Raw genomic sequence first — 24,682 nt, forward strand, 5'->3', positions numbered from 1 at the left:
AGCACGGATGTGTTTTGTTCCAATTTGGAAGGTGCCCCATACAAACTGCAGCATCCAGCTGGGGAGCTCCTGTCTCACAGAGAACTGCTGTGCATTAGGGTGGTTAAAGAGCTCACAGAGCCAGCCAGGAGGAGAAAGCAGTGTCACAACCACAGTGTCAAAGCATGAGCGAGGCATGGGGATACTTCTTGCCTTGCACAGGGGGAGGCAGAGCAGTGGTGTCTGAAAATGGACTCGGGCTGCTGGCGAGAGGCAGCCCTAGCCAGCAATGGCCACGAATGAGGGAAGCTCCTGCAGTGTCTCTTTGCTGTGTCTCTGAGGAATGTGACATACATGTATTTGCCTCACCAATGAGCAAGTCCAACTTGGCACATTTAAAAGGAACACATGACTCCCCATACCCTGACAAATACAGCTGAGCTTCTGGAGATACCATAAGAAAAGTATTTGGTGTTCCAGCAGATATCACTCAGCACCGTTAACAGACACACCTGCAAACTGTCCTCCGCTGTTTTCAAAAGACCTCTGCTGCAAGTGTCATGTTTACCTTACTGAGGCAAACTGAGGCACAGAAAAAATGACTTTCTCAGTGGCAAAAAGACAGAAGCAGAGCCCAGGGTTCCCAAAACACACTTTATGATACCAGGTCTTCCCTCACAATTCCCATGAACACTTCATAGCAGAAGCTGCTTGGAGAGTAACGCTAGGGGACAACTAACAGTATAAAGCCACAGAGTTTATTAGAGACCTGGGAAAAGGGAGGCGAGAAGCTATCATCATGCGATGAGCCAGCTGATCACAAACCCAGATAAAATGCCAGTTAGGGCCTCCAAACCTGAATGCAAGGAGCCAGGTACTGGCAGAGCAGTAGAAGGAGGAGGAATTTCAGTGTGTGTGAGGCCCAGCCTTCCTCCTGGACTCTTGAACAAGGACACTGCTTGAGAAACCAACTAGGAAGCTTCACTGGTAGCCCGGGTTCAGAGGTGGGAAATGCCAGGCATAGCTGACAGCCAGCCACACAGGTACTGTGATCTGAAGCAGGTAGCTGAAGGGTGCCGGCCCCTGGGTGCGGTGAGCTGGGGCTGCACCCCGCCTCTGAAAGAGGAACACCAAAGTCAAGCTGGTAAAACAAAATGTAGTGTTTGGTGGCAGGTCTCTGGCCTCAGGTCACGCTTCAAAGCCGGGCTTCACCGGGGCATGCCACGGCACGTCACCAATAGAGCCTGCACACCTGGCGTTGTGACAGGGCCCTACAGCACAGCGTGTCCCAGACCAGCTCTGCCTGGTCATGTATCCTGACCACTGCCATCCCTGAGGACACCAGCCATTTCTCAGCTGCCATGCTCGCCTCCAGGGGCCAGAGGGCACAGCAGCCTGAGGAACAGCCCGTCAGAGCAACAGGTAAGGCTGAGGAGCCTGAAGATAACCAGGCTTGTGCTGCCTGAGAAAGGGCTGAGAAGCCATCCCAAGCAATCATTTCTGTTGGCTGTGATTACTTTCAGGGTCCCCTTCTGTGAAAGGCACCAGAAATAAAAGCAAATGGCTTTCTTAGAGATAGAGAAACTGCATATGCACGCGCACACATGTTGCTCGAACGTGGCAAAAGGTTGTTCAGACACGTCCGGAGTTAGCTGAACAAAACAAGATTTGGAACTGTGCACAAAGATTTCTAGGACAAACAAAAGGGCAGAGCTTTTCCTTAGTTTCGTAAGGGATAGACAGCAGTTACATAAATGGGAGATGGCAGTCTTTCAGAATCTTTTCAGGAATCAACCCGTCCTGCCACAGCAGGTTTTGTCCTGTACAGCCCCAGAAGAAGCCCTGCCACAGGCCTGCATTCTTCACCACTGCCATATGGCGACAAAGGCAGTGGACCAGCTGAAATGACAGAGCGTATTAAAGCTATGCAGAGCCTTTGATGAAAGCCTTTCCAGCTCTGCTTTGCTAGCCTTGTCATGTTTGTCCAAATGGACTGTTGGCTGTTCAGAATTCGAGCACTGAGACTTGTGTTCAGGTGATGTGGTCATGGGTGTCCTTGTTGATGACAGAGAACAAGGAATGACAGTTGTTCTCATGTCTCCTGGTTTCCTCTTAGATGAGTGAAAATGGTTGGTCTTGCAGGTGCATTTTCATAACTATGCCCATAAGAGATATGATAGTGTTCAGTTTCTTATCTTGTCATGAGTCATTCATGTGAGTCATTAAGATATTGTCTTGTTTCTCTCCCAGTCTGAGTGCCCAGAGAAGCTACACCTAGGTGTGTTGATGTCCTGATGAGTTGCTAAGCTCAGTGCCATCAACACCTGTGACCCCTCCTGGTGTTCCACACTCAGACTCTCATTTACTCTCCATTCATATCTATCTTAGACTTCCTGATATGTTTCTTTATTCTCCCTGCCTCTCTTGAATTACAGTTTCCTACCCTAGGACATCCAGTTGCCATTCAGTGGTCCCTGGGTAGCTCTGGGCTCCCTCTGCTCCTTTTGCATGCATTAGTCATCCCCAGCTGCATAAAGGTTTCCAAAGTAGGAGAGAAAATTAGGTCTGGAGAGGAGCAGAATGACACTGCCAAAAATAAATAAATAAATAAATAAATAAATAAATAAATAAATAAATAGATAAATAAATAAAAGTTTCAGTGGCTAAGACAAATACCAGACAGTGTCTTTACTGAATGAAATTGTTAAGTATTGAGATGCACCTAGGACGTAGTAGGGTGTAACCAGTTGGATCAGCCAGAAGGTAAGCATAAAGAGGTCTGGGATAAGTAATGCAGGAGTGTGGAGCTCTTTCCTGTGGCATATCTGGGTGAGCTGTGCAACCAAGTGCTTTTTTCTTTTTGTTCTCCCCTTCATCCATGTCCCTACCTTCCTCTTGAAGTCAAACATGTAACCTGGTCCGTTGCTTTGGATTCTCTTTGACAACGTGTGCTACTTAGTGATTTCTTGTCTTTCTGCCTTGGTTTTCATGTTGTTCTTCTGCAGTCTGCACCAGAGCAGAGGACAATTGTGATTTCTGAGTCTTTGCACTCTGTCTTTTTCTGTCATCTAATTAATTCAAGGCTCTGTCCTGAGTTGAAAGGATGTGGTGCAGTACTCTGTCAGGGTCACAGAGCACTGTCAGGCAACTAGGAAAGTGCAAAAGAAGGGAGAAGCTATAAACAAACCAGAGCTGTTTTTGTTTCTCTCTCCTCCTCCTGCATACAGGCTGTTTATTGTCATGCTGTCTCACGTTCTGCTGTGTGCAGCGTTCCTTCGGGGAGAGACACCGTGACTCTGGGTGTATAGCACCTATTGAAAAAAAAAATCAAATCTGTCCAGGGCTGCAGCAGCAAATGCTAATGAATCAGGACATGGGAATGTATAAAATTTAAACTGCTTTTAGGAATGGCTGGTAGGGTGGCCTGGACTTTGCTCCTGAGGAAGGACATGAAATGCCTACGTAACCTTGTGTATGTCAACATTCACGCCTAGGGACAGAGCAGACCTCTGGAGAGCTAACTTTGGACAGATAAAACACACTGTAAGCCTGTAAACTGCTGTGGGCACTGAAGCACTCAAATGGGAAGCAGAACTGCAGGGTGGCCATGCCTGACTTGCAAATGGCAACATGAACTGCATTTGAGGGAATCCTGCCCCAGGAGCTCTTGGCGAATGTAGGAGAATTTGTGTGCCTGCCTCTGCTTACCTCAGGTCTGCTTCGCCTCCTGGCAGTCTGCCGTCCCAGGCCTCATCCTAAAGATTTAAGAGCATGCAGCAGTCATGGCTGGTGTCTCTTCATACCTGCTTTTTTAGAGAGGACCTGGGGGCTTCCTATCTTAGCAGGCTCTCAAAATTTACCCACCTCATAGCTGCTATTCTGCATGACTAAGAAGTATTCCTGGTCTAGATTGCTATGTCAAGCTTTCTAATTAAACTTTATATTTTCTGCTCCTTCTACCTATTTTATCTCCCTTTCATTTCTCATCATATCTCATTTTTCTAGATGGGGGGGGGGGGGAGGAAGGAGGAGGAGGAAAGGAGCATCTCTCTGTATTTGCATTGTACATCTTATGCTAACCTAAGGTCCTCTGTAACCTCACTAACAGCAGCAAGTTGGTGCTGTAAATATCTGCAAATATTTATGATATTAGTGTTTTATCTACCAAAGAAGTGGAATGGTGGTTTATATCCTCTATATACTTTAGACTACAGATATTTAATCCTTGTCTACCTGCTTTATCCAGATAATGTCTATGTGTAGTTCTATTGGTCCTATTGTTTAGCTGTTCTTGATTTTCGTCAGTCAAGCCAGTGGTATCTGAATGTAGCACACTAGTTAAAGATTGATCTTCTTTACTCTTAGATTTGTTTGAATCCTTTCTTATCTTTAACCTATTACCACTGTAGCGCTACTAGGTATTCAGATAATGGACTAAATGATTAACAAAACTTGACAAAATCGTATTTCTTCTACATAATCTTCAAGTCTTGCAAAAGCCAACTTCCACACTGGCAAGCAGCACTTTGACCAAGTAAGCTAGCACTGGCTTTGTCATGATGAGTACACACTGTGGAAAAGGCAAGATGAGATGTCTTCCTGTGCCTGGGGTAGTGAATTTGAAAATGCAGCCAATTCAGCACATACGTACAGTCAGAGTGTATCTTTTAGAATGGATTAGTTTTATCTGAAACTTTTGGAAAAGAAGAGCTCCTCACTCATGCACCATGTCTGATACTGCTGTCTTCTCCACTGTTCTCAGAGCTGCTTTTGCACTGTGAGCATTTGGGATCTGCTTCTTGCTGCATTCAATAGAGAAGCAAATTGTACTCATCAGCATGCAATTCCTCCCGCACATGTTTTTCATCCACTCTCTTGCTGGCTTGAGTCCCTGAAATGTTTTACGAGCTTTATGAAATTCAGCATTAGGTGGGATTAAAACAACCTGGATCCTCAGGACAATGAAGGCAGCAGCCCAAGGAAAGCAATGAAGAAACAGACCTGAAAAATGTCTGTCTGGCAATTCTGCTAGACAAAGCCATTTCTGAGTTAAGTGGTGGCAAGCCCAGGCCCAAGTGTAAAGCTGGACTAGAGGGAACCCCCACCACCCTCTTCAATCAGATGTTTTTGCAAACCTGTGCCTCAAGCTGCAGGAAGGAGGGAAGAAGAGGCCAGGACCTTCAACAGAGAGATGAACACATAGTACTCAGCAACATCTCTACTCTGTGTGCTGGGGCACATGCAGGACATGTCTAGTGTGACCAGATCCCCTAAGAAAGGAACAATGTTTAAGTTAGCCTCAAACGAGAATAATTCTTTTCAGCAAGACTCCTCTAAGCCTGACTTCCTGCCAGGTTCCCTTCCCCATGCTCAGGATCAGGGTCTCTCCTGCTCTGCAACCTTGTAGTAACAAACAGGTCAGAAACTCAAGGCAGCATCATCTAAGAAGCAAGAATGAAGACCCAAAACATGTGCTAAAACCTGCATGGGATTTAACACATGGCCCAGGCTTGTCTTGCCTTGCTGCCATAGTGTATCAAGGCCAAGCTTGTAGCTGAATTTAAAAACTCTCAGTAAAAGTGACAAGGCTTTGTGGCTTGGTGCTTGCTAGAGATTTATGCTGGGCTAATAATACCTTTGTTGTCTTTCTTTGAAGACCACATCCTTTAATCAGAAGCAAAGACTGAGAATTTGCAAGGCAAATGCCCCTCTCTGTGGATGAGCATCAGAAAGCAGAAAGCACCAACCTACAAGTGGTTTGGTGAGAGAAAAATACAGTGTTTAATGTGAGGATCTCCTGGCTTGCTATGTGTATTTGTCTCAAGCCACCGCTCTGGCCACCGGTTTCTGCTCCTGTGTAGACAGAAGTCTGCCTCAGCAGTGTTATGGTTCAGATCAACTGAGTCAGTAAAATGACACAGCAGAAAAATTCTCCCCTCCCTCGTTTCTTTCCTGTTGCTAGCTTAATTGCAGCCAGACCCAATTCCTGTGGTATGGTCAGATGTAAGAGGGCAGCTGAGGCACAGCCTGTATGTGCACCCAGCAAGGGAGAGCTTTTGTCCTCCCCCAGTCTGCCCAGCTGGAGATGAAAAAGTCTGAGGATCAAAAGACCCTTGAAGAAGCCCAGAAGACTGTCACTTCAGGAGTGGGCTAGAGGAAAGCAAGAGCCTCCAGCCAGATGCTTTAGTCGGCAGATCTGGTTCCTCCCCATATCTCAGTTCTGCATTTCTATGCCATTGGGATGTACTTAGGCACAGGGGGCAGAGAAGTGTTTTGTTTTGTTTTGTTTTGTTTTTTTTACATTCCACGAAGTGAAGGGAAGCAGCACCTCTGCCTGAGGAGCAGCCGAGTAACTGAAACCACCTGTCAAGAGGAACCCAAACCTCTAATTGTGCTGCTTCAGAGAGCGCTTCTCCTGCACCACTGTGCAGGCACCATGTGGAGCAGCAAATTCGTGGCTCAGAAGAACACTTCTGCTCCCAAGCACACCGGTTTCTTTCCTCACTGTCCCAGGCATGTGATGAGAGGGCTGTCACCGCAGCACAGGGAGGGTGAGGGAGCGTTTATGATTGAAATACCCTTGGACACAGATGTGCATGCTTGGTGAAGCACTAGGACAAAAGTCTTCAGTGCACACAAATTTTTCTCAAAGGGGGAAGTTAAAGTGCAAACTAAACATGAACTTGAGCTGCTTCTGCCCCACAGAGTGACTGCAAATAACATCCTTATTCAGCAAGCCTGAATCTTGAGTGTATCTATGGCAAAATTTGCCCTCTTGACAGATCTCTAAAACTGTTTCAGAACCCCCACAATCCCCCCTGTTCTTGACTCCTCTCAGCCCTGTAGAGCATTGCAGCTGCACGGAATGTGAGTACCTGTTTTGCTTACTGAGTCAGCATGTCTGCATATAGGTGATATAGGCATGCATGTAGGAAAGTATGCAGATAGGTGAACCTTTGGAGTTTTTTATTACTGGTATTTATTGAGTAGCTAGAGGCATGCTCCTGCTTATCTGACCCTCAAACTGTCAGCAAGAACTGTTGTTAGGAAAATGCAATTCTGTACAGAGCTGCTGTGCAGAGGGTGGTTAAACCGGAGGCAATTGATAGCGTGACTTAACAGCGCTGATATAAATTATCTTTATAAACCAAAAAAGCAGGCCTTTCCTGCACTCATAACTCCAAGGAGCCTGAGCAGAACAAGCTTATTTATAGTAAGACAATAGTGCTTGGGAACAGGAGGTTGAGGAGAAACTGTGACAGCAAACCAGCGGAAACCGATCTTCCTGCTTTCACACGTTCTTGGAGCCGGGGACACATGGCAGCGTGATGGATGACGGGTGAGCAAGGAGGGCTGCCGTGACCCCCCGGGGGGTCACAGAGCCTCAGCAGGCGTGCAGCTGGGTGGTATTGTCATGGTGTGGCACCCTCGAAGGGTGACACTGCCAGGACCATCCCTGGCCCCAGCTGAGGATTTCCAGAGAAATCCCCCCTGGGAGTGATGAGCCTTCCAGAGGGGTGAGGGAGGGAAGGAGGGAAACAGGGGGCTGTCCCTCACCCTCCAGCCGTTCCCTTCGAGCTAGGGATGGACGTGCATGGGCCGTGGGCCACGTACCGGCCGCACCGCGGCGTTTTGGCAGCTTCCACCGAGAAAGCAAACCCTCGGCATCCCGGCGCCGGGGGGCTCCACCGCTCCGCCCCGCACCGCCGGTTCCCCTTGCGCGGCCCCCGGAGCGGGGGGCGGCCCGGCACGGCGGCACCGCCCCGGGACGGGACGGGACGGGACGGGACGGGACGGGACGGGACGGGACGGGACGGGACGGGGGGGCTTCGCCGCCTTTGCCCGGGTCCTGGCGGGGGTTGCGTGAGAGCATCGGGCACTCCCCGCCACCGCTTTATATAACCCGCCGCCCGCACCCGGTTATAAAACGCCGCCGAGGCAGCGCCGCAGCCAGAGCCGCGTGTCCGCCGCCCGGAGCGCCTGGCGGCCCGGAGGTAACGGGCAGGGACCGGGAGCGGGGCAGGGCAGGGACCCGGGAGCGCGGCAGGGAGCGGGACCGGGACCGGGAGCGGGACCGGGACCCCGAGCCCCTGCGGGCGGCGCTGTCCCCGAGCGCTTTGGGGTGTGGTGCCGGTGCTGGTACCGGTGCCGGTATCGGGGTCGGTACCGGGGTCGGGGGGTGGCTGCCCGCGGGGTGCTGCTGCCCGCGCCCACCTGTAGCCTCTGCCGGGCCGGCTGCATCCTTCTGTCATCCTCGCTCGTGCCCGCAGGGCGCTGGCAAGGTGGAGCGGTGCTTATCGGTAACCCTGCAAAAACACGTATAGAGGGGTTCGTAAAGGGAGCCTTTACAACCTCTGGGGTTGTAAAGGGAGGAACCTGGCTATCAGAAGCACATGTGAGGTTTACAAACAGTCGAATGTTCAAAAGTCTAACCGGGTCTTTGCCCTTGCTGTCGTGGTCATCTTTTTTTTTTTTTTTTTCCCTCGAATGTGTTGTGCAACCTTTATATATAAGCCTTCTCTTGCTGATGTAAGCAGCAGATCCTTTCTTGCTTCCCACAGGCAAGGCTTTCCCAGGGGTTACCAGCCACAGGATGCGTCCAAGTTAAACAACCCTTCCTCTTCTCCCCCCTGTCACTCTTCCTTTACTTATAAAGAAATAAAAACTACAACAATTTCTTGAGCTTTCATAGAATGATTGATGTTGGAAGGGACCTCCGGAGGTCATCTGGTCCAACCCTCTGCTCAGGCAGGGCCACCAATAGCTGGTTGCCCAGGACCGTGTCCAAGCGACTTTAAGTGATAGGAAAGGGATAGTTTCTGTTTTCTGTTTGTTTGTTTGTTTGTTTTGTTTTTGTTGTCTTTGTTTTTTAACCTGGCTCTTGGAGTTCCCATTTCTTAAGAGTGAGATCATCTCACCTCCTGAACTATCTGTTGCTTCTGCAGTGATTGGTCCTATTGGTTTTCACCATCTCAGTCCTGGAGGGAAAGAAGTGTAAATGGTGGGAAAGGGGTGTTTTGTGGGTGCAGATGGCAGGAAAAAGATCACTTGTGGAATACATCTGCCTTCCCATAAAACTCAGATAATCAGCAGCAGATGTCTTTGTGCATGGTTCTTTCTCCTCATTCATTATCCTGGTGACAGCCTTGGCTTTCCACACAATCACAGTAACTTTTTAAGCTTTCCAACAAACACCTTTGTGCCAGCAGCTAAAAGGGAAGTAAATGATTAGACTAGTTTGTGTTATTCTAACCTGTTCCCTTCAGTTTCTGGAAAGGGCATGTAGTGTTTCCCATCTTCCTTGCTGTGATTGCCTGGAAAGGGGACAAGAAGGTTTTTGGCTGTGAGGTCACCTGGATAAAAGGCAGGGTGCAGGCTAAGCTCAGCCCTTGCCTGGGCTGCAGAACGTGTGGACCACAGGGTTTCCAAGTTCTTCCCATGCAATGTCAAGACAAGAAGCTTAAACTTTTATTTTTCTATTTTTTAAATGAGTGAAGGGGTTCAAACTTAGTCTCAGTCATTTACAGCAGCAGAAAGTGAAGCACCCCCTTGACAAAATAGCTCTGTTGCTATGACTACTGAGTGAAGCAGTGTTAATGGTTATGGCGGTATTAATACTTTTCCTGCTGTGTAGGTGCTGCTGCATGGGCAGGGAGAAAAGCTCTTTCCCTTTGCTGGTCTCATGATTCCATCTTCCTTCCAGGTGCTTCCATCCTGAGCTACAGAAGCAGCTTATCTGCTGAAATTGGGATGGCTTATAACTTTCCCTGTGATTTCAAACAGACACCATATTTAATTTTCCGTAATATACCCATTTGTACCCTTCTTTTCTTTACTATGGGATGTCCCAGATCTCTCCCTGTGGGAGAAGGGAATACTTCTGTTCTTCAAGATGAATTGTGCTCGCAGACAAATCCAAGCTTCTCTTCCTCCTTGTAGCTGTAAAGCATCTTGATAATGGCATGACTGAAACATGCTAAGCAATATGTGTAACTGCATTTTAATCAAATTGATATCACTGAAACAAACTCGTGCCAGCAAATAAGGTTTTCTCTGCCGTCTTTGTGGGGGTATGAAGCGGATTAAGCATGTTCTACCTGATGGAGGGGAGCTTCAGTCTCTTTAGCTTAAGCATAGCAGCTTGCATCTGTAGCCCCCACGGTGTCAAGCAAGGCATTGACCATCACAAACAGACTTGGTTTTTACCTCATCGGATGTTCTTTGAACTAGTGTCACTTCTTCAAGAACATCCATGTCTTGTTCCTAAAGGCTGTGTGCATTGTTCTAAGTGTTTCCATGCCTTTGGGGACTACTGGATGTCTTCCAGTGCGGATGTCCATCCTTTTGGAAACTTGGCACTTGTAAGAACTGAAGTGGTGTGCATGAACGTGCTTTTTCAGGACACCTTCTGCAGACCTCTTTGCTCACGTGTCTTCTTCCCTGAGTGTTTTTGTGTTCTTTGTCTCAGTAGATGGGAACTGCCCAAAACAACAGCAGCTCCAAAAATCTTCATGCAGTGGAGTTTGACCTGTGCAACAAGGACACAATGGCAGACACATTTGATCACAGCATCATTTCTGTTGGAGAAGAGGAAGGAGCAGGCAATTTCCAACGTTCTCTTCCAACACGGGAGTCCCTCCGATCCCCTCGGGGCTCTGTCGTGAGTTTCCATAATATCCAGTACTCCGTTAAGCAGTCCAGTGGATTCCTGTGTAGACGGAAGACTGTGGAAAAGAAGATCCTTCAAAATGTTTAGTAAGTTCCTAACTAGAACTGTCAAGTCAACTAACTAGAACTTGACCTAACTAGACCTAACTGACGTAACTAGGAATTAATCTGCTGCTGTGAATCAGTGACCTGAGTGTCACTTTCCAGATTCAGCTGTACTGTTAGAAAAATGACTACCCTCCTGTCAGTCTGCTGTTCATGTGAGCACTTGCTAATTTGCCTTAGGCATAACAATTAGGATATAACTGGAGCAGTTTCAGATCTAGGCAGATTAGGACCAAACTTGTGTGAACTCTTCTGCCAGAAGATCTGAGGGTTTCCTTAACTATGGACTGAGCTGTGGTGGGAGGAAATAACTAACAGAGGGCAATTGTTTCTTCTTTTCCAGACCCAGCTCAGCTGGGAAGATGCATAATTTGCCTTTTGTAGGTTGCTCTGCATGTCCAGCTCTGGTTTTGTTCTGAGTGGCAGTTTGGGACAAGAAAGGAAAATGCTTACTGATTTCACATTTAAGGAGAAGTTCCTAATAATCTTGAATTTTTTCTTTCAACAATTCTGAAAATGTCAATAATTTTGTTCACATCTGACCTCTACTATGAGCTGTATGTGAACAGTCCTGCATTTGGGAATAACTCTTTCCTTCTTTCAGTGGCATTATGAAGCCAGGCTTGAATGCTATCCTGGGGCCAACAGGGAGTGGTAAATCTTCGTGAGTACTTTCTTTTGCTCTTTAAATGGGCAGTCAGCTGCTCAAAGGGGTTTTGGGACTGTTAGGGTTGGGGAAGATATGAGGGAGCCCCAAGCTTAGACTTGCATGTGCCTGGGAGAAATCTGGAGATGCAGCCAGACCTCCAGTCCCTTTGATGTTGGCTTTGCTGGAGTTCTAGCCCTGCAGTGGTGTCACGCCCCTCATCTGCTCCAGAAGACGATCCGTATTACTGCAGTCACCGTTAATGGTGGCCTGAGCGAAGACACCAGGCTGAACTGGGGTGACTGAAGCTCAGGTGTAGGCTTTGTCCCAGACCAGCCCTGGGGTGGGGATGAGGGCAAGGTCCCTTGGGGGCAGGAGGGAAGTCATCCTGGTGATGTTGCTATAGCAAAACTTCCTCCGAGATGCAGGGTCAAACCGCCCGACTGCCAAGAATGTGGTAATGTCAGTCTGTAGGATACCTGCTGGGGATCATCACCCCAGCCTGGCTGTGGCCTGGTGGTGGGAGTGCACATGCTTGAAAACTTTGGATGAAAGCACTGAGAAGTACCTTGCAGGCTCTCTCCAGCCACTGCTGATGCTGTTTTCTCTCCTGTATAAAAATGTTAAGAGAGTGCTATGTCATTCTTCCTTTGAGACTGTCTTGGACGGGCAAATATGGCCAGGGTTCATGCAGGTGTGTTGTTGTGGTGACCCTTGATCTTCCCCTCTAAGGAGACTGCCAGCTGATCAGGATGTTTGCAAGAGCCAGACCTCATTGGTATTTACATAGCTAGTAGACAGTCTGACCTCTAATTTGCAGTAAGGAGAATCCAGAGATATGTTAAACCAAAATGACTTTATGAAATTAATCTTGACTGTAGTCTTGTTTATACCAATTTGGATTAATTTGCTTGAGATCAAAGTAGTTTCTTCTGTGCTCCCCTGGCTGGAGAGCAGACAGCAGCTGCTTGGCAGGGTGCTTTTGTGTGCACGTCTGAGATTAACTGTTAGCTTGGAGGCTGAGTTAATGTCTGTAGGGGGCTGATGGCTCTGAGGGTCTGTATATTGCAATACTGCTGTGGCATAGCTGGCACTTGAGAATCCTCCATCTACATCAGGCTTTCTGTACAACAAAATGAAGCCCCCAGAGCAGAGGAAGCCCCTTTCAGTGCCCTGTGTTTGGTCTGGAGCGTGCCATGAGCAGGCTGTAGCTGCAGTCCTGAGTGGTGGCACTCACCCAGTCAAACATAAAAGCAGTTGTCATGGCAAAACCTAATGTCTGGTGTCTGTCTGAAGTCTGCTAGATGTGCTGGCTGCCAGAAAGGACCCGGCAGGCCTGTCTGGAGAAGTGCTTATAGATGGCATCCCACAGCCTCCAAATTTCAAGTGCATCTCAGGATATGTCGTGCAGGTGAGTAAATGCCTTCAGCGGAGGCCTGGGAGACCTTGGGAGGGAAGAGCATAGGTTTTGGAAAGCCTATTTTCAATAGGCTTTGAAAAGCGTCCTCCATGAGAAGAGGCGTATGTGGGGAACACATTGGATGGAGCTCACCACTACATGAATGAGAGATAGTGTGGTCTTCCCCGGTGAGTGAGTAGGTCTGCTGTGGGAAGAGGAACAGCTTCTCAAGAAAAAAGGCAGGGCTCTGTTGCATAAGATGAGAAAAGCATGGAGCAAAGATGAAAAAAAGCATGAAAACATTGAGTAAGGTAATGTTCAATGATCCCTACAGAGTCTAATTTGATAATTCAGGTGTTACAGTATTGTCCTGTAACACTGAAGACAGAGAAGCAAACTGTTTACTCCAGCCAAGTAAAGTGTGGAGGTGTTTGGCTTCCCAAACCTGCATGGGTGCCCAAGCCACCCGGCTACTGTGGCTTGTTTTTTTTTCTTGTTTTTTTGGTGTCCTGAAGTTCCAGCAAGAGTTCTAAAAATAAAAAAAATAATTAAATTTAAAACAGGGGTTGGTTGGTGGGAACCTCTCAACACCCAAAATCTCCTGTTGTAAAACTCAGTGGCAGTTCTAGTCAGCAGAGGTACCTTCAAGCTGTCCAACAATAATTCTAGGAAGTAAGCAGATCCTTGCTGTTCTTCCTCTGATTCTGGCTGGCTGGGGCAGAGCTTCGTTCCACTCAGACAGGAAAAGCTGGCTGAATCTGCGGAAGTGGGTGGAGGCCTGGACCAAGAATAGACCCTCACAGCCCTAGGGGAGCTGAGGAGAAGGGGATTCTTGGCAGTTATATGAGCCTCTAAATCTGGAATCCATCCAGGCTTCTGTCTGCAGGCAGATACAAAATATGCAGCCTTTCTGAAAGCTGACAGCTGGGGGGCTTTTGAGAGGATGCATGTGACAAGACTGGTGATAAATTTTGGTGCTGCAGGTTAAAGATCCCCAAATCCTCATAAATGGCCAGGAAGTTTCTTGCAAGTGTTCCCAGTTTGAGACATCTGTTTCTCCAATGTCAAAAGCAAACAAATGAAACCTTGAAATGATTGGCAACTGGGCAAGACATTAAACAGTTGCTCTCCCCTCCCACCCCTGCGCCCTACTCCCTATATTGATAAAAATGACCCAAAGAGTCATAACAAACTGAAGGCTAAATGCATACATATTTAACATATTATCTGTTCTATGCAGATGGGTGTGTAAACCTGCTAAGTCACGTGTTATCACTATTGAACTGCTAATGGTCTCTGCACTCACATCTTGCAAATGCGGAGCACTGGCAGCAGAAACAGCTACCTGCTCTGCCTCACTGTAGCTTGTAAGGAAAGTGCACTTCCAGAACAATATGGTACCATCTGCACTTACACTCCTGAGCCTGAAAGCAGGCTGAGGGGGTGCTGGCCACAAGCTGGGAGCCTGCAGAGCTGCATTCTCCCTTTGACTTTACTGAGTGGTCTTGAATTCTGTGTTCTGTATGCTTTGAAGCAGGAGTTGTCACTCAGTCCAGTTTCCCCTGTGGTCCACAAACAGCTTATCCAGTAACTGCCACCACAGGGACTCCAGTGCCCAGTCAGGTAGCTGAGAGTGAGGCTTTTCAGCTGTCAATTTGTGCTGCTTTCAGGATGATGTTGTCATGGGCACCATGACAGTGAGGGAGAACCTGCACTTCTCTGCTGCCCTGCGACTCCCCAGCTCCATCAGCTTTCAGGAGAAGGAAGAGCGAGTCACCCAGATAATCAGCGAGCTGGGATTGAGCAAAGTGGCTAATTCTAAGGTGAGCAGTGAGAATACCCATCTTAGAAATCTTGCTACTTCTGGAAATTAAGCTACTTGAGTCTGGGCTGTATGGACTATGTAGCACAGCTACACTAAGCTAAGCAGGAACCTGAAAAGATCATAATACACACAGCAAATCACTCCAGCTCAGGAGGTAGCTTGGAAAGAGGTATGTGTATTTGTTACTAAACAGAGAAGATTTTGGGCCACATCCAGCATGTTGTATAAGCAGAGGGGAAAAAGTTAACTAGTCATAGCACCTTGGAACGCTGCGTGGTGGCTTCCTGGCTTTGTGGGACAAGACAGGGGAATTGTTTTTACCGTGCTAAACGCTGTGCGGGTGGGAAGCTGGGCTGTGATGGAGGAGTTCTGTGCAGAGCTTGCTCCTCCCAACTGCATTTGTACTCTTATTTTAACTTTATATTATATTACTTAATATAATATAGTCAGGCCCTGGACTTGGGTAGCAGGTGAGCTACCCATGCAAGGCATCCCTGATTACCAAAGCTGCCTCTGGCTGTTCTGGCCTCGTCATGGTTCTTGTCAGTGTCATCTTTGTTTCCCAATGCCAAAGGTATCTGGCACTACTAAAAATCAGACTGTCTGCTCACTGCTACATGGTCCCTCACAGTGCCCTTTGAATCAGACCCATCATCTTCTGCTGGCTCTAAGAGTCCACTGATGGGACACTGAAAATGAAAAGGTCTGCTTTTCATGGGTTTGGTGAGCCCTGAATTCCAGAGCAAATACTTGCAAATGCCTGACTTCTTCTGCTTGTAGGTAGGAACTGAATTGATCCGGGGAGTGTCCGGAGGGGAGCGGAAGAGAACCAACATTGGGATGGAGCTCATCACAGAGCCACCAGTTCTTTTTCTGGACGAGCCAACAACTGGCCTTGATGCCAGCACAGCCAATGCTGTTCTCATCCTCCTGAAGAAGTAAGAGTTGATTCCTTAGGGCTCTGCTGAAATTTCTTTGCTATCTCATTATTTAAAAAAGGAATGTTGCTATGACTTAGTAGCTACAATGTTTGTGGTATGTGTTTGTTTTTTTTTTCTTAAAGCTAGACTAGCAGACTCAGAAGTGGTTGTAAACTCTTTATCTGGGTCTTGTCCAAAGCTTTTTGAAGTTGATGGGAATCTTTCCACAGCAACCATTGGACTGGAGCCCAAAAAGCAGATGTAGCTTGGACAGCTTCCCTTTGCCACAGAGAGGGGTAGACTGTGAGGTCAAGCCTTGTAATCATAGTTTATTGGCCTTCCAGCTGAGCCTATTACAAAAGCTTTTCCTCTGTTATGACAATGGCCTGTAACTCAGATCCAACTTCACCTGCATTTTTGCCCTCAGTGCTCCCTGTTATCTGCTTTGGAGATGAACTATCTTCTGCTGCAAAGAGGTCCAAATGAGGCTAATGTAATGAGAATGAGTTCCTAACACTCCTCCTGTGTTTGTGGCATATTGTCTGATTTTGTCCAGGGGTACCTCTTACCCTGCTGCTTGTGGATAGAGGGTCTTAATCACGGGAGATACTTGTTGGGCATCAGTGACAAAGCATTTGAAAAAGCATCTGACAAACCTGAAGAAAAACTAGTTCTGACTTCTGTAAAGAGTAAGTCCTCGGCAGAAGAGCTAGGAGAAACCTCATCTGACCAGACTTCAGCAGCCTGCTGTGTAAAGCCTGGCTATGCCACTGAGTGCAATGGGACCTTTCCTGTTAGTCACGCTGAAACCTGGTACAGAAAACTTATAAGGAGGATTTATATACAGCTGTGGTTAACCTTTGTGCTTAACCTTTACTAGCCACAGACAACATAACATTCTGCCTACCTGGACTGCAGCAAGTCTCTTGTAATGATGGGTGCTTGAAGGTCTTGCAGGCAGCATCTGACATGGTGAGAGAGAAGTAGGAACTAGAATTTTAATGGATTGAGACTCTAGCAAGCTGACAAGCTTTTGTCTTGGATTTGGATGCTTATATTTTGCTTCAGCTAATATGACTATTCTGAATTGCAAAGTGTGGTGTATTTGGGAGAATTTTTGTTTCTATTTCAGGCTCTCTAGAAGAGGCCGAACCATCATATTTTCCATCCATCAACCCCGCTATTCCATATTCAAGCTGTTTGACAGCCTGACGTTACTGGCCTTGGGGAAGGTGCTGTACCATGGTCCTGCGAATCAGGCCCTGGACTATTTTAGTTCTATTGGTAAGCTTTCTGTGCCAAGAGTAACATTAATCAGCTACCATGTTTAAACTGTCAGTAGGTTCTTACCCTTGTGCTTGATAAAACTCTTGTGCTATTTTATCACTACAATACTATAGGCTGTACATAGACAATCCGAATAATGTTAGGTTAGAATTAGAAAACCTGAAATAATAAAAATAAAAAAAGGTAGAATAGAGCACAGCCATTTCTTGCCTTTGTTTTGACTTGTACCAGGCCAAAGAAACAAAATTGCTTGGACATTTAGAAGCATGATGCACAACAGACAAGATGATGCTCCTAGTTCTGCCAAGCCTAGATGGCAGACCCGGTCAGTTTTGAATCACAGCCTGCAGATTGGCAGCAATCTGCAAAGGCTGATCCAAGAATCTGCTCTAGTCTGAACGTAGGTGGGTGACTGAATGGGCAAAACCATGGTGTGTCTTAAGTTGGATTAATAATTGCAGTGTTGGTTGGCTGCCCCCTCTACTGATAAGGAGGATGAGGGTTTCTGACTATAATGGACAGAGAACATGGAGTGAATTCCCAGTATAGATGCAGTCATGGACATTGGATTGCAAGCTTTGATTGCAAGCTTTTTTCACTGGGAAGGAGCCAAGAGTTGTCCATGCTGAGCTCTGTAGAAAGAAGCAAGCTGAAGATTTCTCCTTATCTGAAATCAGTGAGGAATAAGCAGCTCTGAAACTCCGTATAGATACCTCAGTTTCACCATCTGCCAAATCCTACCCATTCTACTGTTGTAAACTAATGTTCATGAAAAGCAGTGAAGCAGTGGTTTTCTCTCATAGCAGGGTGATATAGTATTAAACCTCACTTTTCAAGCTGTGCTCTGTGTAGTACAAACATGTTGTTGTATGGGTTTTGTTTATTTATTTATCTTTAAGGATATGAATGTGAACCCTTTAACAACCCAGCTGACTTCTTCCTCGATATCATAAATGGTGATTCAACTGCTGTAGCAGCAAACAAGGAAGTTAATGAACCCGTGGACACAGGAAAAGGTAACTGGTCAAGGAGTAACCCACCTGGGTTAAATGTAGTTATGGCAAGCTTTTATTCTCTGTGTTTTCTCCATTCTAAAGACACTACTATCTTTTTGTTTTTCCTACTAATAGATATACTTTGCTTTGGGCTTGTTTCAAGATCTCAGAAGACTTAAAAAGGATTTTTTTTCTTCCTTCAGTAATATAGGGGGACAGTGATAGATATTAGTTGTCTGCAAAATGTAGGAAAGACAGAAAAACTAGAATTGCTTAGTCTCAAGAAATAGCTGAGAAAAGAAGACAAGCTTTCAGTCACGTAAGAGGCTGCCATATGGAAGAAGACAGATAGGCCTAAGAGTAATAGATTTATGTGGCATCAAGAATGATTAGATAGAACTACACATGAAAACAAATTCTCTAACAATATTTTGAGTGAATGTTGGAAAAGATTTGTCTGGGGATGCTTTAGCATATCCATGACTGAAGGATTTTAAGGGAACAGTGTTCATAATGGTGCCTTTTGGGAAACAGATCATGTCAAATCATTGATTTCCCAAAAATCCCATGAAGGTTTTCTAATGGCTTATTCTAAGACTGTGGCCATGTTTATGCCACAAAGAACACGCAGATGATCTAGGCTGGATTAAAACTGCAGGGAAACCCTCTCACTCAAGCTCTTCTCTTAAGCTCAGAGCTACAGTTTGAATTATTCAAATTCTCTGGCTATTCCTGATCATATCTTTGTCCAGCCTCCAGAGCAGACCCATGTTGATGGGCCATGTTTGAAGGTAGGGGTTCATGGGGAATCACAAGCCGTATCTTGTCTTTGCCACTTAGAGGTGAACAGTGAAAATGGAGCGGTGGAACAGAATGTGGTCAGCAGTGTGGTGGATGTGCTACACCAGAAGTACCTCAACTCCAGCCTGTATCAGAGCACAAAGGAAGCGCTGGCAAAAGTGGAGCTGGGACGGGGAAGCAATCATAAAGTATCCAAGCAAGGGCATGAGATTACCTATGCAAATGGATTCTTCACCCAGCTGTACTGGGTGTCCAAGCGTTCCCTGAAAAACCTCATCAGGAACCCACAGGCCTCTGTTGCACAGGTTGGTAACAATTGTTAGAAGTCTCAGACTTCTGATCTCAGTCCCACAGCCTGAAGTTTGTTGAGCACACTTCTGTTTTCAAAGTCAGGGGAACAGAAAAGTCATGTGCCACTACCACTCAGGTTGTTGCCTTTGGAAAAAAAAATAGCAGAAGGACCACGGCACTGAATACTGGGGAGTGGGGGAAATGCTCCATTATCTGGTTCCCATGGGGAGCTTCGAGGGAGACATAAATCTTGTGGCTTACTTGACATTTCAAGCTGGGATGTTCTTTGAGTGTGCTTCTGCTAGCTTTTACGAGCTAAAGAAGATCAAAGGAAGGAGAAAAGGATAAACCACGACAATTTGGCATAAGGTTTTTAATTGTATGTGTTTTATGTTTACATGGATTCACACTGCAAAGTTTTAGGTAGGCATGAATGTTAAACCCTGTATATACCTTAATGACCATCTAGTGCTTTGTCCCTATTTGCCCGTCTGAAGGACTCCATTCTCCCTTTCCTCCTTTCACTTCCAGATTGCAGTGACCATAATTCTAGCCTTGGTTGTGGGGGCCATTTTTTTTGGTGTAAAACTGGATCAAAGTGGCATTCAGAATCGGTAAGTTGGAAAGATGCAGCTTGCTCATTTCTGTGCTGATAGACCACAGATTTCAGCCACAAGAAAGGCTCTGGTCTCTGCTTGGACCACAAAGGCGGCTTGGGTTCACCAGCCTGAACACCCTGCAGAATGGTACTATCAGAGGTCCTAAAGGAACCACAGTTCCATTGGGCTTCCACGTGTCTGAAGGAGATGTGCAGGTGAAGACAAAGGAATAAACCTGACTTTGCAGCTAAGATCTACAATAGCACAATTAAATATCTCTGTTCTATGGACAGAGACAGAAAATTGCTGACTTGAACTTGGCTGTTTCTTCACTTCTTGACTTCTGTTTTGTCTTTCTAGCGTTGGATCCTTGTTTTTTGTCACCACAAACCAATGCTTTTCCAGTGTCTCTGCAATTGAGTTGTTCATCAGAGACAAGAAACTATTTGTGTAAGTAGAGATGTTCTTGGACTGTTTCCTACCCTGCAGTGAGGGGGGGAATATCTTAAAAGCTAACAAAAAGTATTTCTACCAACGAGGACTTGAGAGTTGATTTCTTCTTCCAACATCAGGATGCAATAGTAGTGCTAAATCAGCCAGTAAAGCAAGGAGCTCAAATGCTAAGAAGTGAGGGAAGGAAGGGAGAAGTAAAATGCTTTTACTTGCTTGCTGTATCACAGTTTACCAAGAAGTGCTTTTTCCACTTCTGGTAACAGCCTGTTCTTGAAGTCTGCGTGTGAATCCTGAAGATTGTGAACCCTGCCCGCTCTCTTGCTGGCCTTGTTGAAACAGGGTTTTGCAGTGGTCCCAAAGTGGTAAGACTGTGCAAAGATGAAGGGGGAGTTCTTAGAAAATCTTCTCAAAGGATGCGCAGAAGAAAAGGGCTGCTGACTGGCTTACAAGATATTTTTAACAATCAAGTATATCTGTCTATATACATATGTATATTAAATGCATATATAAATGTGTGTATGTATTTGTGTGCATAAAGAAGTGTGCATATATACATGTTGAAAACATGGTTTGGAATAGCCTCCAGCTCATGGGACGAAAGAGCAAAAGACATGCAGTAAAAAGGAAATCAGAGATTTGTGCTTGGAAAATGAGTGTTGTGTTTTTGTGATGCACTAGTTTAGATGTGCACACGACCACTGGCAGCTTGCTCAGAACTGCTTAGTACTACCCCTAACAGCTGCTCAGGAATGAATCTCTGACATTTCTTGCTAGTCTGGCCTGCTTACCAACTTGGTGGGGATTCTGGCACCTCACCACTTGAGTCTTTCCATGAGCTCCATTATGCAGCAAAGCAATCATAATGATATTTAATTGCCCTGTGAACTGGAGGTGAGTTAATGTCCTACAGGTGTTTTCTCATTCTTGGCTATCATTCCTTCTCCCTTAGAAACAGTTGTATGAGATAGCTGTGGATAAACTGTTCCTCCAGTTAATCTCATACTTTCCCCTGCTCTTGTGTTTAGGATCATTCTCTTGGAACAGAGCTTTAGGAGCCTTTTTCCAATATGCTATTTAGTAGTCTAAATCATTCTCATTCATCTTCTCAGAGTGCTCCCAGCATTGCTGCAGGGCCTGTGAGATAGATGAGCCCTTACTTTGGAGTGGGAAGTGGCAGCACAGAAAAAATAATCAACTTGCATATAGAGGAGTCAGTGGTAGAAAGAACAAACTGAATCAGGATAAACCAGACACACATACTGAACCTAGATAACCTCTAAACCTGTAAAACTTGCCTCCTTCCTGTCCTCACAGTCATCAGTACACCAGTGGATATTACCGTGTGTCTGCCTACTTCCTGGCCTTGATGATAGGAGATCTACTGCCCATGAGAACTGCTCCAGCCATCATATTCTCATGCATCACTTACTGGATGATTGGTAATGAACTGATGCTTTCATTGAACCTGTCGTCTTCTAACACGTTTGATTTCTGACTTAGCCAGAGTTTATTTTGTTTATCTAAATTGAAACTGGTTGAACCCTCAGCTGATTTTAAGTGCTTGGCATCATAACTTCTGAAGACTCTGGAGCAGGGGCAGAGACACCAGCAATCAGAGATGGGGACCTGCTTGTCCATGTCTTTTGGTACTGCTTTAGAGCATTCACAGTTGCTGCCAACTCCAGACTCAGCCTTTCTTCCTCCTTTTCATGTCTTGTGTGGGAGCCCGAGGGTACCTCTCCAAGGTTCGTGATGTGGCTATTAACTGGACTTTTTCTTTCTGCTTTTTGACAGGATACCAAGCTGTTGCAGGCCGATTCTTCTTCTTCATGCTGACCCTGATACTGGTGTCGTACACTGCCACAGCCATGTCTCTGGCTATCAGTGCTGGGATGGAAGTGGTGGCTGTGGCGAATCTGCTCATCACTATTTGTTTTGTCCTGATGCTTGTAAGTATATAAGATGCACAGATGGATTTAGGAGACAGGCTCTGTGCAGGAATGGGTCCAGTAGCTTGTTACTCTCTGCCTGCAATTTTACTGATGCTATAGTCAGACTTCAGTCAGTCTGCTAAATTGTAATCTAAGGGTCAAACCTTTGCTCAAATGCAGTTCTGTAGGTGTGGTGCCACAAGAGCTGTGCTAAAAGTGTGCCTCAAAAAGGTGTTTTTTAAAATTGTGCTTAGAAAAAAAGGACAGTATTACAAATCTAAGTGATCAACTAGATTGCTTAAAAGGAAAAAGTGAAATAAACTTTAGATTAGCTGATTTTGTTGCAGTAACTTGGCTGCCCAGTGGGGTTTGCAGGAATGACATGGTTTGCAGTAAACTGTGTTTGTGACTCATCAGTCTCTTTTGTTCTCTTTCAGATCTTTTCAGGTCTTCTAGTAAACCTCCCTTCTGTAATGGGCTGGCTAAACTGGCTCAAGTACTTCAGCATCCCTCGATATGGCCTCACTGTGAGTAGAATATAGCATTGGTCTCCTGTGAGTAGGGGCTACCATGCTGCATCCTGGGGAGGTTTTGTGTATAAATGCAGTTCTCTTAAAAGTCTGGCTTGGTTTCTTTCCTCAACATGAACACGGTGAAAGAACAAACCAGCCATCCTCAAAAAGGAAGAAAAGTTAATCTGTGTAAAAGGCGAAAGCCTTAAAGACTGAACAATTAATTTGTGCCACAATATTAGTGCTGTTTTGACAGCAGCAGAGCAAACTGCCCAGTGAGGCGCTAATTCCTAACCTGAATAGTTGATTCCTCCTGCTTCATAGTGCTGGTGCTGGGGTGTCACTATGCAGCCATATGGTTTTCTGGGAGAGGAGATTGACTCAGATAAAGGTGGATAAATGGGGACTTGTAGCTGGCAAGACAGAAACCCGTGGCTAAATCACTGAAATATAACTCTGAAGTTACAGATTCAGACACCAAATCATCCTGCATGTAGACGTTGGAGCAGTTCCTTGGAAAGTTAGTGGTTAAGAGATTCAGAATAAGTGCTGAGAAGTAACTTTTCTGGGCCACTCAGTTCACACCTAAAAGTAACATATGATTCCAAGAGTGGTGATATATATCTTGTAATAATCAAGCACCTTTGAGGTGTTTCAGCTTTAGCACCCCAAGTCACTAGCTCTTTGTAAAAAACTGCTGTCTGCCTCTTTCCCTAGGCTCTTCAAGTGAATGAGCTTAGGGGTCTCTACTTCTGTGGTGAGAAGGATCCAAATGTTACAGTGTCTGTGGGAGATGCAGGCAGTTGTCCTTCAGTTACTTCAGGAGAAATGTAAGTATTTACCTCATGACTGTTCTTGGGTCTGAATTGCAATGGCTTGCTAAAGGACAAGTCAGATTATTTCAGAGCTTACAATTATCCAGAGAATAAGTGTTTGTGAGAGTAAGTGAACTGTTTCTATAGCTTTTGGGCCCCAAACCCCTGCTGTGGGCCTCCAGTTACTGATGCATAAAACTAAATATTTTTATATGTATCATAGTCTGATGTGGTTCTGAGGCTTGCTCATAAACTGTCAGTTATCTGTAAGAAAAAATTATGATGCTATCGAATCATCTGAAAAATTATGAGAACAAAAGATCCAGATTTGTCCCTTAAGCTTTATTTTTTCATGTTAAGTCACTTTATTTCCATCACCTCTGTCTTGCAGAATTGTGGGTAGAGAAATCTTTGTATGACGGGAAAATAAAAGTAACCAACTGAAGACTTACAGTATCTTGCACCAGATATAATAAACTTCTGTCCCATGCTTTTCTGCAGGTGTTCTGGTGAAGCATACCTGTGCAGCCAAGGAATTGCACCTACCAACTGGGCAATGTGGGAAAACATAGTGGCTCTCTTCTGCATGACTGTTATCTTCCTCATCATTGCCTATGCCAAACTACGGTTTATGAGAAAGTTCACATAGATTCCTGCACTGCCTTGCTCTGCAACTTCTCAGGTCTTAAAACAGCAAAGCTTGTTAAAGCCTGCTGGAGGTTGCCAAAGATTTTAACTGACTCTTTAGTGGACTTAAGATGGAAATCCTGTCCCACTGTTTCTGGACCATGATCTCCATATAATTGTATGATTTTGTTTTTTAAGAGGAAATGTATTACTGTAAGATTGCATAAATAATTTTTTTTTTTTTTGTAAGGGAATATATTTCTCATAATTCTTAGGTGCTTATCAAACTGTTTATTATAGAGCTTCATTCTTCTGTGGCTAACTTTTACAAGAAATATACACAAGGAAACATTTTCCTTTGGAAGTGTGAGCTTCTCCACCACATGGCATAAAGTAATGATGACATTTATGCGTAGATATGTTGCCTCTTGTTAGTGCCCGTCACACCTGAGGAGAGCCAGAAACCATTCAAAATGAGTTGGAGATGCATTCAAGGTTGAAGTCTATACAGGGAATGTGCTCTCAGTGCCAGGCAAGAGTTATACTTCTAGTAGCTCCTCTGTGGAAGATACTTGCAGAAGCAGCTTTTGCTGATGGCATCTAAACAGTGGTATAAGCCATGGAACCTAAGAGTGAGAAATATGATGACAGTTGTACTGTAAAAATGAATTCTATATTACTTAAGAAGGGATTTTGTTCCCCTCTTTTTTAATAAGTGAATAAAAACCTGTATGTATGGTAAATCTTTTTAGCAGGCTTCCTGTTTGGCTGTGCCATTTCTATATAGAGATGCATATATATACTATGTTATACTATATATATACACTAT

The 24,682-nt window shown here is 45.5% G+C and overlaps 1 protein-coding gene across 2 annotated transcripts; it reads left to right on the plus strand.

Annotated features, from left to right (window-relative positions):
* The first annotated feature begins 7,750 nt into the window (after positions 1–7,750).
* Positions 7,751–24,596, plus strand: LOC137859176 (broad substrate specificity ATP-binding cassette transporter ABCG2-like). 2 transcript variants are annotated; one of them, XM_068687911.1, is made up of 16 exons: positions 7,751–7,973; positions 10,448–10,734; positions 11,357–11,416; positions 12,695–12,809; positions 14,468–14,620; positions 15,403–15,560; positions 16,675–16,826; positions 17,729–17,845; positions 18,665–18,930; positions 19,448–19,530; positions 19,876–19,965; positions 21,283–21,407; positions 21,763–21,917; positions 22,337–22,426; positions 23,129–23,241; positions 23,728–24,596. In XM_068687911.1, the coding sequence occupies exons 2-16, from the start codon at positions 10,451–10,453 to the stop codon at positions 23,873–23,875; spliced, it is 2,109 nt and encodes a 702-aa protein (XP_068544012.1). In that variant the 5' UTR covers positions 7,751–7,973; positions 10,448–10,450; the 3' UTR covers positions 23,876–24,596. The 2 variants fall into 2 exon arrangements, with proteins under 2 accessions (XP_068544012.1, XP_068544011.1); XM_068687910.1 differs by having other exon boundaries at positions 10,451–10,734.
* The last annotated feature ends 86 nt before the right edge of the window (positions 24,597–24,682 follow it).

The sequence above is a fragment of the Anas acuta genome, chromosome 7 (assembly GCF_963932015.1).
Source record: "Anas acuta chromosome 7, bAnaAcu1.1, whole genome shotgun sequence".
NCBI lineage: Eukaryota > Metazoa > Chordata > Aves > Anseriformes > Anatidae > Anas > Anas acuta.

Excerpts from the sequence above, each read along its gene's own strand:
- LOC137859176 (XM_068687911.1), top strand. The coding sequence starts at position 10,451 with ATGGGAACTGCCCAAAACAACAGCAGCTCCAAAAATCTTCATGCAGTG. Across the intron at positions 16,827-17,728 it reads GGACTATTTTAGTTCTATTG|GATATGAATGTGAACCCTTT; the intron begins GTAAGCTTTCTG and ends TTTATCTTTAAG. Across the intron at positions 19,966-21,282 it reads AGAGACAAGAAACTATTTGT|TCATCAGTACACCAGTGGAT; the intron begins GTAAGTAGAGAT and ends CTGTCCTCACAG.